This window comes from Hoplias malabaricus, chromosome 13, assembly GCF_029633855.1.
Source record: "Hoplias malabaricus isolate fHopMal1 chromosome 13, fHopMal1.hap1, whole genome shotgun sequence".
NCBI classification, from domain to species: Eukaryota; Metazoa; Chordata; class Actinopteri; order Characiformes; family Erythrinidae; genus Hoplias; species Hoplias malabaricus.
In genome coordinates, this window is record NC_089812.1 from 7052614 (window position 1) to 7068016 (window position 15403).

General features: G+C 41.6%; 2 protein-coding genes across 2 annotated transcripts in view; both read right to left on the bottom strand.

The window, feature by feature from the left end:
* LOC136665205 (immunoglobulin mu heavy chain-like) overlaps nucleotides 1-15403 on the bottom strand; it is a 118373-nt gene that overhangs the window by 58023 nt on the left and 44947 nt on the right. The gene's annotated exons all lie outside the window — the stretch shown is intronic.
* On the bottom strand, nucleotides 7285-10598 carry LOC136664317 (uncharacterized). The gene is made up of 3 exons (XM_066641452.1): nucleotides 10509-10598; nucleotides 10371-10426; nucleotides 7285-10284 (listed from the first exon to the last, which is right to left on the bottom strand). Exons 1-3 carry the CDS (start codon nucleotides 10526-10528, stop codon nucleotides 7403-7405), a joined length of 2958 nt encoding a protein of 985 aa, XP_066497549.1. The 5' UTR covers nucleotides 10529-10598; the 3' UTR covers nucleotides 7285-7402.

Genomic DNA, 15403 nt, shown 5'->3' on the forward strand with positions numbered 1-15403 from the left:
CCACTCCAGTCCTTTCCCAGGTTTCTGACGGATCCAGTGCATCCAGTAGCTGCTCATTGAGATACCAGACACAGAACAGGACAGAGTGACAGATTCTCCAGGTCTCTTCACCACTGACTCAGAGGAGGTCAGGGACTGTCCATAAGTGTCTGGAAACAGTAAATAAAAGTGAATAATTATTACCTGAGAAGAGAAAATATGGTTAGAGACAAGAACAACATTTAACAAATGTGGATCTTACAGGAAATTAGTGCCATTAAAACACAGTAACTCAGACCCATCCTCCTGCTGAAGCTCTGAGCCATCACTGGAGAATGTTCTAGACTGTGTGGAAGTGTTGTGTTAGAGATCTGTTTATAACACGGACAGCCAGGAACTTACCACATACACCACACTCCATTTGAATAGGGAGTGTCTATAGGTTTAGACAGAGGAAAGTATTGGTGTTGGACAGTGTCATTTCCGTTGATTTACCTCAGACTACATAAACATGTGACATTTCCTGTGTCTAGTTGGACATAGTAGAGCACTTAATTGTCATGCTGCAGTGTTTGATGACTTTACCATCACATGCTTAACCTATCAAATCAAATCAAATCAAAATCAAATTTATTTGTATAGCGCTTTTTACAACTGACGTTGTCACAAAGCAGCTTCACAGTTTCAAAACAGAACATTTAAATAAAAGCCCAATGCAAGCAAGCCGAAGGCGACAGTGGCAAGGAAAAACTCCCTCGAGGCTGGAGGAAGAAACCTTGGGAGGAACCAAGACTCACAAAGGGGACCCATCCTCCTCTGATCAAACTATAGATTGAATTTTAAATGATCACCAATGAAGTGTCATTATGCTACATAATAATAATAATAATAATAATAATAAGGTGAGCAGCTGGTCTGGTCTGCAGGAGAATCCAGCAAACAGTCTTCCATCAGTGGGCCACCATTCTCTCAGAAAACAGTAAAACAGTAAAAGGGAAGCAGTTAGTTTAGTTGAGTGCAGCAGAGAATAAGAGCATGTGAATATTTTAGTGTAGTGACGGATCAGACTGTAACAGACTGGGAGTAGGGAAACCAGAAGGAGCTCAGGCAAAGACATCCTTTCATTCCAAGCAAGAGAAATTGTGAGCACATCATCCAGGTTTACCCTGATTCTCCATGTCCATGAGTTCCTGAAACGATAACCTTAAACTAGACAGAGGTTAGTTGCCAAAGGCTAAACTGAACAAGTGTGTTTTGAGCCTAGACTTAAACATAGTGACTGTGTCTGCGTCCCGAACACTAGCTGGAAGATTGTTCCAGAGCTGAGGGGCTTTGTAGGAGAAGGCTTTCCCCCCCGCTGACGTCTTATGAATTCTGGGTACTAGTAAGAGGCCGGCGCCCTGAGATCTGAGTAATCTTGGTGGTTCATAGTGTGTGATGAGGTCTTGCAAGTATTCAGGGGCGAGACCATGTAAGGATTTATACGTGAGTAAAAGAATTTTGTAATCAATACGGAATTTAACTGGAAGCCAGTGAAGGGCCAATAAGACTGGACTGATATGATCAAATTTTCTAGTCTTAGTGAGGACCCTGGCTGCAGCATTTTGAATTAACTGGAGTTTACTCAGGTTTCTGCTGGAGCATCCTGATAAAAGTGCATTGCAATAATCTAATCTTGATGTAATAAAAGCGTGAATTAATTTTTCTGCATCTGGGAGGGATAAGGAATTTCTTAACTTAGCGAGGTTCCGAAGATGTAGGAAAGCTATTCTTGTAATGTTACCTGTATGCTGATCAAATGATAGATCTGAATCAATTATAACACCCAGATTTTTAGCTGATGAGCTCGGGAGAACAGGTAGGTCAAAATTATGTATTAAATCTGATACCTTATTTATAGCAGGTTTTGGACCTAGAAGGAGAACCTCGGTTTTGTCGCTGTTTAGCAGAAGGAAATTGTATGACATCCAATGCTTCACTTCTTTAACACAGTCCTCCATTTTCTTTAGTGTAGGTTTGTCATCTGGTTTGGCTGATATGTATAACTGTGTGTCATCTGCATAACTGTGGAAGGTAATGCCATGCCTGCTAATAACTCTGCCCAGTGGCAGCATGTATAATATGAATAGTAAAGGTCCTAAAATGGAGCCTTGGGGAACTCCAAATCTCATTTTTGTATGAGTAGAAGAAACATTATTTACGTTTACAAACTGATAGCGATCTGTGAGGTAAGACTTAAACCATGATAGGGCTGTTCCTGTTATTCCAACCATGTTTTTTAATCTTTCTAGCAGAATAGTATGATCAATTGTATCGAAAGCTGCACTGATCACTATCACTGTTTATACAACTTCCAGCTGAAGTTAGACACAGTCTCAGCTCAAATAAACACTCAGTACTTATAACTGTGTAACTGCACCTTATGTCTCAGGTGATGTTAGTGAGTGTGGATGTCAGCAGTGGGTCTGATTCAGTGAGTCAGTTACTCAGTAAAAGTCGGCAGAGACAGACAGCAACAAAACTCAAAATTCACTGAAAATTAAATTCAAAATTTCAAAAGGTGTGAGGGTGACTGACGTGGTGTATGTACGACATCCTTTTCAAAGAAATGTACTAAACTAAAATGTAGCATAACAGTCAATGTATTAATGCATTAATAATAAAGAAGTTGAGCATTTCTGAAACCTCTCCTTATCCATCTCCACAAATGACTTCTGCAAACTTCAAATATAGCAGTTTTTTTCCAGGGGTTTTTGTCTGTGCACCATAGTTATAAACCATGCTGATACCTTTTATAAAAAAAAATCTAACTGTTTACATTAGTGTTTCAGGATTAATGCTCTCCTCCAAGCCTGTTGAACTCCAAAGACACAGGCAGTTCGAAGAGAAGCAAGGGAGCTGCATGTGTCTCAGAAACTCATGTTAGTCTTTACTCTCCCAGCTCGGTAGGATTGTGTGACTGGGGGATGCCAAGCTAGTGTGTGGAATATGAAATGCCTAAAAGTGTAAGAAGTTGGTTGCATTTGGTTTGATAGATTTACTATTTAATCACAAACCTCAAATCGTGTTATTCAGCAGCTAATGTGTACGTTCAACAGAAAGACAGTGAGAAAGGGCTTAAAAACACATTTCAAGAAGTTGGAGATGATGTTTTATAACTAAGTAGCCATTTGCCTGGGGAATGATTTCTGGTGAAGGAAGTTTTTGTCCAGCTGCTTCATCAGCTCTATCAGTGTGGTCTCGAGCACAGTAATAAAGAGCAGTGTCCTCCACCCTCAGACTCTTGGCCTCTAAGAACTGTGTACTTTTGGGAACGTCCTCGCTCAGGACAAAGTGATCTTTCATGGAGTCTGCGTATGTTGCAGCATTGCTACCAGCATTCATACGTGCAATCCACTCCAGACCTTTCCCTGGTCTCTGCCTTATCCAGTGTATGTAGTAGCTGGTCATGCTAAATCCAGAAATTTTACAGAAAATCTTGACACTTTCTGTGGGTTTCTTCACCTGAGGAGGAGACTGGTCCATACTGATCTCATCACACACAACACCTGAAAAACAAAGACACAAGACCAGATTATATATGTTAATCAAAAAAACCCAACATAAAAAAGGCCTCACTAAAGAACAAATACACAAAAATATAGGAGTTAGACTATAAACTAATCATGTCTCTGCAAAGGATTCTGGTTAATAATTACTTTGTATGGACCATAAGATGAAACCAGCAATGACTGGGATCTTCATGTTACTCTCAGAGCCGCTGCACTGAAGTCCGGACTGAATGCTAACGTGGCTAATGCAGCATTTCTGTGGAGAGTGTGATTTTTATTACATGATGGGGTCTAAATTTGCATATCCTGCCCTCTAGTGGCTCAGGTTACTCACTGGATTCAAATGTTGGGCAGGAATTCTGGATGTAATATATGGAGTAGATGCTGACCTGACTATAGAAAAGTAATTTAGAAAACTGGGCTTTCATAATTTTCAGACAATTCTGGACACAATGTATACATACCCATGTTCCCCTGCTTTTTTCAGTCGATGTGTAAGACAATGTAAATGTTGATCACATGTCTGTCTTAGGTCTTCATTCTCCACTGACAACATTTGCACCTTTACCTTTATTACAGCTTCCATTTTCTTATAATTTAAGAATAAAAAAGAAGTTCAGTTATGATTGTTTTGTTACTTGCCGCAGACCCTAATACTAAAGATAAATCTTGATCAATGTCAGTGGCTGAGTAAGAAGTTAGTAAGTAAGTGTTTGGTGGCATTTTGCATTTGTTGCTTTGTGCCGTCTGCCCTCTAGTGGATGCAGTAGGCGTATGCAGACATTGTGTATCGATATTTGTTTGCACTGCTTTTTTCTTGTATTCACCTCTTCAGTAGATCAGTGTCTGACTTAATCATTTGGTCTGTTGACAATGACAATAATATTAATGAAGTTTATTATTGAGATGATTATGAAAGGAAGACACTTGACTACAATTCACTTTAAATTAAATGTTGTTATCTCCCACAGCCAATGTGAACATGTCTATAGAGGGATGTTAAATTAATGCAAAGTTATGACCCAATAAACTGGAGCGTAATGTTCAAAAGAGTTGATGGTAATTAATGTCTTCAGTTCCCAACTCCTCACTCAAGGAGTGTTTACATCTGTCACATCTAGCCAGTGGAAAGCATGTGTTTAAAATGCATTCATAATTCAGCACTCACTAACAACTGTTGTAAATCTGTTTTGCTGAGCCCATGTATCAGCCTTATGTACTCATGGTGTTCTTAATAATAGCTGTCCCATGCCACTTAACAGTTGGTATCAGTCAGTGACCCAGTAAATAACAGGAATGTTTATAGGATGATTATAGAATAACATTTACACATTCATGTAGATGATCACCATGTGACGTCATGATGTAGTTCATGACGACTGTCCCTAGGGTTCTGCTCCACATTGTGACAGTGTTTACAGTTCAGTCCCATAAGACTGAGCTGGAGTTTTTATACGACTGTGTAGCTCTTCTGCATCAGAGTGTGTCTCGAGCACAGTAATACACTGCTGTGTCTTCAGCTTTCAGCTTCTTCACCTCTAAGTACAGCATGTTTTTGCTGTTGTCTTTGCTGATGGAGAACTGACCCTGAAGGGACTGGGCAAAATAAGCGCTTGTGCCAGTATCAATGTATCCAATCCACTCCAGTCCTTTCCCAGGTTTCTGACGGATCCAGTGCATGTAGTAGCTGCTCATTGAGATACCAGACACAGCACAGGACAGAGTGACAGATTCTCCAGGTCTCTTCACCACTGACTCAGAGGAGGTCAGGGACTGTCCATATGTATCTGGAAACAGTAAATAAAAGTGAATAATTATTACCTGAGAAGAGAAAATATTGTTAGAGACAAGAACAACATTTAACAAATGTGGAACTTACAGGAAATTAGTGCCATTAAAACATAGTAACTCAGACCCATCCTCCTGCTGAAGCTCTGAGCCATCACTGGAGAATGTTCTAGACTGTGTGGAAGTGTTGTGTTAGAGATCTGTTTATAACACGGACAGTCAGGAACTTACCACATACACCACACTCCATTTGAATAGGGAGTGTCTATAGGTTTAGACAGAGGAAAGTATTGGTGTTGGACAGTGTCATTTCCGGTAATTTACCTCAGACTACATAAACAAGTGACATTTCCTGTGTCTAGTTGGACATAGTAGAGCACTTAAGTGTCATGCCGCAGTGTTTGATGACTTTACCTTCACATGCTTAACCTATCACTGTTTATACAATTCCAGCTGAAGTTAGACACAGTCTCAGCTCAAATAAACACTCAGTACTTATAACTGTGTAACAGCACCTTATGTTTTAGGTGATGTTTGTGAGTGTGCGTGTCAGCAGTGGGTCTTATTCAGTGAGTCAGTTACTCAGTAAAAGACAGAGACAGCAGCAACTAAACTGACATGGTGTATGTACGACATCCTTTTCAAAGAAATGTACTAAACTAAAATGTAGCATAACAGTCAATGTATTAATGCATTAATAATAAAGAAGTTGAGCGTTTCTGAAACCTCTCCTCATCCATCTCCACAAATGACTTCTGCAAACTCCAAATATAGCAGTTTTTTCCAAGGGTCTGTGCACCATAGTTATAAACCATGCTGATACCTTTTACAAAAACCTCACAGTTTCCCTTATTTAGCTCAGTACATGTTGTTTATGAACTCAAATCTTCACACTTGCTTTTGGAAAATCTTTAACAGTCTTCAAATATTAATTTTTAAAAGTTATAATTTGTCATGAAAAGCATAAACAAGAGCAAGCCCTCTTTGAAAAACAGCACCTCATTTAATCCAAAGCAATCAAACATATTTTAATAACTGAATTATAATAAATATATGACACAATGCTAGTGTTTATGTTAGCTAACTGCTTACATTTGTGTTGGACACTTAAGGTTCTCCTCCAAGCCTGCTGAGCTCCAAAGACACAGTCAGTTCGAAAAGAAGAACCTACCAGCTGGGTAGGATTGTCGGACTTGGGGACGCGAAGCTAGTGTGTGGAATATGAAATGCCTGAATGGGGAAGAAGTCGGTGGCATTTGGTTTGATAGATTTACTATTTAATCACAAACCTCAAACCGTGTTATTCAGCAACTAATGTGTACATTCAACAGAAAGACAGTGAGAAGGGGCTTAAAAACACATTTCAAGGAGTTGGAGATGACCTTTTTTAACTAAGTAGCGATCTGCCTGGGGAATAATTTGTTGTGGAGGAAGTTTTTGATCAGCTGCTCTATCAGCTCTATCAGTGTGGTCTCGAGCGCAGTAATAAACAGCAGTGTCCTCCACCCTCAGACTCTTGGCCTCTAAGAACTGTGTACTTTTGGGAACATCCTCGCTCAGGACAAAGTGATCTTTCATGGAGTAGTTGGTCTGTTGACAGCGATAATAATATAAATGAAGTTTATTATTGAGATGATTATGAAAGTAAGATACTTGACTACATTTCACATTAAATTTAATGTTGATATCTCCCACATCCAATGTGATCATGTCTATAGAGGGATGTTAATTTAATGAGAAGTTATGACCCAATAAACTTGAGTGTTATGTTCAAAAGAGCTGATTGTAATTAATGTCTTCAGTTCCCAACTCCTCACTCAAGGAGTGTTTACATCTGTCACAACTAGCCAGTGGTAAGCATGTGTTTAAATGCTGTGAAATAAGGCAAATAACCAGCTACTTGCAGATAAGCCATTTGTGAGGAAAAGCTAGATACAATGCATTAAGCATTTAGATTTTTGACCAATTAGAACACTCAGTGATCAAGCACAAACATCTTTATTAGAAAATTAGTAAACAAGAGCAGTGCCAACTAAATCTAGATTAGGCTCCACTCCAGCATACTATCAGAAACATTCACAGCTTCAAATTCTGCTCCGACATCCAGGCTTGTAGGAAGGCTCCTTCAGACGCTGATAGAAGCTGTAGCCAGTTGAGCTTGGAATTTGAGAACCACTGTAAAAACCTTGTGCAACTGCTGAGGAGCTGCCAGATGTTGACTGGGTCACAGATGAGGCAGAGTCACTGGATGCCACCTGAGCCACTGAAGGACCGCTCCAGCTCCCACTGATGGCATCAGCAGCAGAGCTTTGGCTTGAGAAAGTGCCATATGAGCCTGGTGAAGTTGAGGTAGCAGAACCACTGGATGCACCCTGGGCCACAGGAGACTGTTGAGCTTGGGCCAAGTCCACAGCAAAGCCTGGCTGTTGCTGCCCACCACTAAAGCTGCTGGAATACATTTGAGACAAGTCATAGGCTTCTGAAGGCTGACTTACTTGGCTAACTCTGTCAAACCATACAACTTGGGCTCCATATGGACTACTTGGGGCACTCTGAACCTGGGACAGGGCACTAGAAGCCTGTGATGTAGTTGCATCTTGAGAGGGCACAGTCTGTTTTGGAACATCATTAACAGGTCTCAGGCTGCCCGAGACAACAGGTTTACCACCACTAGTGAAGAGCTTTGCCTTTAGCGAATGAACACCCACTTGTGTCCGTTGACTAGCCACCTGGGGAGGGAACTGGCTGGGACTGAAATACTTGGCACCAGGACTGCCTTGAGCTGTTGAAGCCAAGCTACCTCCTAAACTCTGTGGTGGGTACAGGGGCTGGCTTACTGGTCTTGTTTGGGCAATGAGGCCAACTTGAACAGGGGAACTTTGAGACTGGGAAGAAACTGTAGCAATATTGCTTGAAGCTTGTGGCACACCTGCCTGCCAAGAAGCCTCAGACCAGACACTGCCAGGTTGCTGAGCACTAGGGACCTGCTGACTAACTGTAATTTGAACTGGGAAACCTTGGGGTTGTGAAGTTTGTGGCACCTGGGTCCAGACACCGCCATGTTGCTGAGAGCTAAGGACCCGCTGGCTAACACTGACTTGACCTAGGGATCCTTGTGGCTGAGAAAGTGGTTGCAAAACCTGAGACCAGACATTGCCAGGTTGCTGAGAGCTAGGCACCTGCTGGCTAAAGGTGACTTGCCCCAGGGATCCTTGTGGTTTTGAACCTTGTGACACCCCTGACTGCTCTGAGACCTGGGATGAGGCACTGCCAGGTTGCTGAGAGCTAGGGAGCTGCTGGCTAACTGTAATTTGACTTGGGAACCCTTGGGGTTGTGAAGTTTGTGGCACCTGGGTCCAGACACCGCCATGTTGCTGAGAGCTAGGCACCTGCTGGCTAAAGGTGACTTGACCTAGGGATCCTTGTGGCTGAGAAAGTGGTTGCAAAACCTGAGACCAGACACTGCCAGGTTGCTGAGCGCTAGGGACCTGCTGACTAACCATAATTTGACTTGGGAACCCTTGGGGTTGTGAAGTTTGTGGCACCTGAGTCCAGACACTGCCAGGATGCTGAGAGCTAGGCACCTGCTGGCTAAAGGAGACTTGACCTAGGGATCCTTGTGGCTTTGAACCTTGTGACACCCCTGACTGCTCTGAGAACTGGGATGAGACACTGCCAGGTTGCTGAGAGCTAGGCACCTGCTGGCTAAAGGTGACTTGACCTAGGGATCCTTGTGGTTTTGAACCTTGTGACACCCCTGACTGCTCTGAGACCTGGGATGAGGCACTGCCAGGTTGCTGAGAGCTAGGGAGCTGCTGGCTAACCATAATTTGACTTGGGAACCCTTGGGGTCGTAACATTTGTGGCACCTGGGTCCAGACACCATGTTGCTGAGAGCTAGGGGCCTGCTGGCTAAAGGTGACTTGACCTAGGGATCCTTGTGGCTGAGATAGTGGTTGCAAAACCTGAGACCAGAGACTGCCAGGTTGCTGAGGGCTAGGTACCAGCTGACCAGATGGCATTTGGTGACTCTGGGATCCTTGTGGCTTTGAACCTTGTGACACCCCTGACTGCTCTGAGACCTGGGATGAGACACTGGAAGGTTGCTGAGAGCTAGGGACCTGCTGACTAACCGTAATTTGACTTGGGAACCCTTGGGGTTGTGACGTTTGTGGCACCTGGGTCCAGACACCGCCATGTTGCTGAGAGCTAGGGGCCTGCTGGCTAACAGTGACTTGACCTAGGGATCCTTGTGGCTGAGAAAGTTGTTGCAAAACATAAGACCAGACACTGACAGGTTGCTGAGAGCTAGGTACCTGCTGGCTAAAGGTGACTTGATCCAGGGATTCTTGTGGCTTTGAACCTTGTGGCACCCCTGACTGCTCTGAGACCTGGGATGAGACACTGCCAGGTTGCTGAGAGCTAGGGACCTGCTGACCAGATGCTATTTGGTGACTCGGGGATCCTTGGGATTGAGAAGCTTGTGGCACCCCCACCTGCTGTGAGAATGTAATCCAGGTAGCACCAGGTTGGCTGGAAGTGGTTTGGACATTCGAGCTACCAAACTGGCTAGAGTAGGCTTGACCACTGGATACAGACTGAAGGATGCCAGAAGATACTCGTTGTAGTGCACCTTGCTGCTGAAGTTTGGTCCCAGTGCTACCAGAAAACTGGGCCTGAGATACAAGGCTATCACTCTGGCGCACAGGTAGACTACCACCAAGATACACACTTGCAGGAAAACCTACAGAAGGGGCCAGCTGACTGCTCATTTGTACAAACTGTGAACTGGAGTCCTGGCTAATCTGTGGGATCACACCTGATGTGGAGCTGGGTTGACCAAACACAATATTGGGTTCATCTGCGCTCGTCTTAGCTTCAAAGGAGTAAGACCCAGGCTTTTGTAACTGCTGTGATACAGCATCCCATTGACTGAGCTGATCCTCTGGAAGTCCTTTACATTGCACTTAAAGAAAGAGAAAAATCACATTAAGACATGTTTAACAACCTAATCAAAAGGAGATTAAGATAACTGAGATTGTTCACTCTAACCTGGATGTCCACAGGCATTCCTCAAGAGACATAAAGCAATGAGGAGCATCCATAGCCTATGAGACAACATGTGATCAGCAACCCATTCTTCAAAAAAAACATTGCCAAGCTAAGAACACAGCCATTATAAACAGTTACCTATTGCTTCTCCAAGCCATTTCTGAAGGAACTGGTGCTTAGAGACCAAAGGCTTGCTATACTTCTCACACCACCAAAAGCCCAGAATCAAACAGACATACTTTAGCCTCTGAAAACCATTCCTTTTAAGCCCTTCAATTAAGTCACTAGATGCACAACACCTGCTCATGTCACGTGCCTTAGTTTATGGTGCAAGAAGGTCCACAGGTCAGCAATTTCACAGCTGAAGGAAGTACACAATCAATTGTCATGTGACACTCTTTCAAGCGAAAATATTTCTAATGCGCCTATATTTCTAGTTAAAGGCAAAATTAGAAGAAATCTTAGTGCTGTACAACAATTGGTTTCTTAATCTATGCTACATTTCAGTTAACACACCACAAAGAAAACTATCTATTCTTTGACAACATAATTCAGTCTTGTTCACTTAAGTCAAATTTTTCGTCTTTATAAGACATGAGATTTTTACTTGAAGTGGTTTGGAATTACAAATATTTGTCAATATTGGGGTAATTCTGGCCATATCCAGACTGGCAGCTTTCAATGTCATATGTAACAGAAAGACAGTGAGAAGGGGCTTAAAAACACATTTCAAGGAGTTGGAGATCTTTTATAACTAAGTCGCCATCTGCCTGGGGAATGATTTGTTGTGGAGGAAGTTTTTGTCCAGCTGCTTCATCCGCTCTATCAGTGTGGTGTTCGAGCGCAGTAATAAACAGCAGTTTCCTCCACCCTCAGACTCTTGGCCTCTAAGAACTGTGTTCTTTTGGGAATGTCCTCGCTCAGGACAAAGTGATCTTTCATGTTGCATCATTGCTACCAGCATTCATCCATGCAACCCACTTCAGACTTTTCCTTGATCTCTGCCTTATCCAACTTATGAAGTAGCTGGTCATGCTAAATCCAGAAATTTTACAGAAAATCTTGACACTTTCTGTGGGTTTCTTCACCTGAGGAGGAGACTGGTCCATCCTGATCTCATCACACACAACACCTGAAAAAACAAAGACACAAGACCACATTAAATATGTTAATCAAAGGAACCCAACAAAAAAAAAAACTACACAAAAGCACAAATACCCAAAAATATATGAGTTAGACTATAGACTAATCATATCTCTGCAGAGGATTGTGGTTAATAATTACTTTGTATTGACCATAAGATGAAACCAGCAATGACTGGGATCTTCATTTTACTCTCAGAGCCGCTGCACTGAAGTCTGGACTGAATGCTAACGTGGCTAATGCAGCATATCTGTGGAGAGTGTGATTTTTATTACATGATGGGGTCTAAATTTGCATATCCTGCCCTCTAGTGGCTCAGGTTACTCGATTTAAATGTTGGGCAGGAATTCTGGATGTAATATATGGAGTAGATGCTGACCTGACTCTAGATAAGTATTTCATAAAACTGAAATTTCTTGAACATGGGTATCCATACCCATGTTCCCCTGCTGTTTTCAGTCTATGTGTAAGACAATGTAAATGTTGATCACATGTCTGTCCTAGGTCTTCATCCTCCATTGACACCATTTGCACCTTTACCTTTATTACAGCTTCCATTTTCTTATAATTTAAGAATAAAAAAGAAGTTCAGTTATGATTGTTTTGTTACTTGCTGCAGACCCTAATACTAAAGATAAATCTTGATCAATGTCAGTGGCTGAGTAAGAAGTAAGTGTTTGGTGGCATTTTGCATTTGTTGCTTTGTGCAGTCTTCCCTCTAGTGGGTGCAGTAGGCATATGCAGACATTGTGTATCCATATTTGTTTGCACTACTTTTTTCTTGTATTCACCTCTACAGTAGATCAGTGTCTGACATAATTATTTGGTCTGTTGACAATGATAATAATATTAATGAAGTTTATTATTGAGATGATTATGAAAGTAAGACACTTGACTACAATTCACTTTAAATTAAATGTTATCTCCTACAGCAAATGTGATCATGTCTATAGAGGGATGTTAATTTAATGCAAAGTTATGCCCCAACAAACTGGAGTGTAATGTTCAAAAGAGTTGATGGTAATTAATGTCTTCAGTTCCCAACTCCTCACTCAAGGAATGTTTACATCTGTCACATCTAGCCAGTGGAAAGCATGTGTTTAAAATGCATTCACTATTCAGTTATCACTAAAACTGTTGTAAATCTATTTTGCTGAGCCCATATATCAGCCTTATGTACTCATGGTGTTCTTAATAATAGCTGTCCCATGCCACTTAACAGTTGGTATCAGTCAGTGACCCAGTAAATAACAGGAATGTTTATAGGATTATTATAGAATAACATTTACACATTCATGTAGATGATCACCATGCGACGTGATGTTTATGACGAATGTCCCTAGGGTTCTGCTCCACACTCAGAGAGTGTTTACAGTTCAGTCTCATAAGACTGAGCTGGAGTTTTAATATAAGTGTGTAGCTCTTCTGCATCAGAGTGTGTCTCGAGCACAGTAATACACTGCAGTGTCTTCAGCTTTCAGCTTCTTCACCTCTAAGTAGAGTATATTTTTGCTGTTGTCTTTGCTGATGGAGAACTGACCCTGAAGGGACTGGGCAAAGTAAGCGCTTGTGCCAGTATCAATGTATCCAATCCACTCCAGTCCTTTCCCAGATTTCTGACGGACCCAGTGTATCCAGTAGCTGCTCATCGAGAAACCAGACACAGCACAGGACAGAGTGACAGATTCTCCAGGTCTCTTCACCACTGACTCAGAGGAGGTCTGTGCAATCCACTCCAGAGCTTTTCCTGGTCTCTGCCTTATCCAGTGTATGTAGTTTTTGTCATGTCAAATCCAGAAATTTTACAGAAAATCTTGACACTTTCTGTGGGTTTCTTCACCTGAGGAGGAGACTGATCCATCCTGATCTCATCACACACGACACCTGAAAAAACAAAGACACAAGACCACATTAAATAGGTTAATCAAAGGAACCCAACAGAAAAAAAGACCTCACAAAAGCACAAATACACAAAAATATATGAGTTAGACTATAGACTAATCATCATATCTCTGCAGAGGATTTTGGTTAATAATTACTTTCTATGGACAATAAGATGAAACCAGCAATGACTGGGATCTTCATTTTACTCTCAGAGCCGCTGCACTGAAGTCTGGACTGAATGCTAACGTGACTAATGCAGCATTTCTGTGGAGAATGTGATTTTTATTACATGATGTGGTCTAAATTTGCATATCCTGCCCTCTAGTGGCTGAGGTTACTCACTGGATTCAAATGTTGGGCCTGAATTTTGAATGCAATATTAAGAGTAGATGCTGATATTTTTTACATAAAATATTTACATATTTTAGAAAACTGGACTTTCTTTATCTTCAGACAATTCTGGCCACAAATTATCCGTGTTCCACTGCTGTTTTCAGTCTATTTGTAAGACGCTATAAATATTGGTCACATGTCAGTCCTAGATCTTCACTGTCCACTGACACATTAGCATTTTTACCTTCATCACAGTTTCCAATTTCTTTATAATTCCACAGTAAAAATGTGTTGAAATGTAAATCAGCAGAATAATTTACGCACTGTGACCAGTTAACATTGGTTTTGGTACTTGCTGCTGACACTAATACGAAGGATGGATCTTGACCAAAGTCAATGTTTGAATATAAAGTTCATCGTGTGTATACATCTTTTGTTTTGAGTGTTGGAAGGCATTTTGCACTTGTTGCTTTGCACTGTCTGCCCCCTAGTGTGTGCAGTGGGTGTACGTATTTGTTTGCACTCATTTGCTGTTGCAGTAGTGTTTGATGATCTTATCCTGTCCAGATACACTTTTTAGCTACACTTTTTTATTAAACAGAGCTGTTATTGTATTCGAGTCCTATCACTGGTTTTGTATGTTCCGTATTATTTGTACAGTGTGTTTTTATTACATTGGGGATATGAGAAAAAACAACAAAAATGACCAGAACAATATTCAAACAGAGGTCAAAGCACAGCTCTGCATGTGACCTGATCATGTTTTTGATGATGAGTGTTCCTAGGGTTCTGCTCCACACTCAGAGAGTGCTTACAATTCAGTCCCATAAGACTGAGCTGGAGTTTTTATAGGAGTGTGTAGCTCTTCTGCATCAGTGTGTGTCTCGAGCAGAGTAATACACTGCTGTGTCTTCAGCTTTCAGCTTCTTCACCTCTAAGTAGAGCATGTTTTTGCTATTGTCTTTGCTGATGGAGAACTGACCCTGGAGTGACTGGGCAAAGTAAGTGCTAGTGCCACCAGCAATGTATCCAATCCACTCCAGTCCTTTCCCAGGTTTCTGACGGATCCAGTGCATGTAGTAGCTGCTCATCGAGAAACCAGACACAGAACAGGACAGAGTGACAGATTCTCCAGGTCTCTTCACCACTGACTCAGAGGAGGTCAGGGACTGTCCATATGCATCTGAGTTAAAGATAGTTACACAGAAAATAACATAACAAGTTAGGAATTATTACATAAGAAGAGAGAATAGTCTGCGAGACGAGAGCAAGAGTCAACAAATGTAGAACTTACAGGAAATTAGTGCCATTAAAATGCAATATCTCAGACCCATTCTACTGCTGAACCTCTGAGCCATCATTGGAGAATGTACTAGACTGTGTGGAAGAGTTGTCTTAAATATCTGCTTGTAACACAGACAGCCAGGAACTTACCACTTACACCACACTGCATTTGAATAGGGAATGTCCATGGGGTGTGTGTGTGTGGGGGGTTCATTATATATATATATATATATATTATAACACAATAAATATGCTAATCAAAGGAAACCACCAGAAAAAAGACCTCACAAAATCACACATACACAGAAATATATGAGTTAGACTAATATAGCTATGAGCCTATTGCGTGTCCACTACTCTGTGCAAAAAAACAGAAGTAAATGGACTCT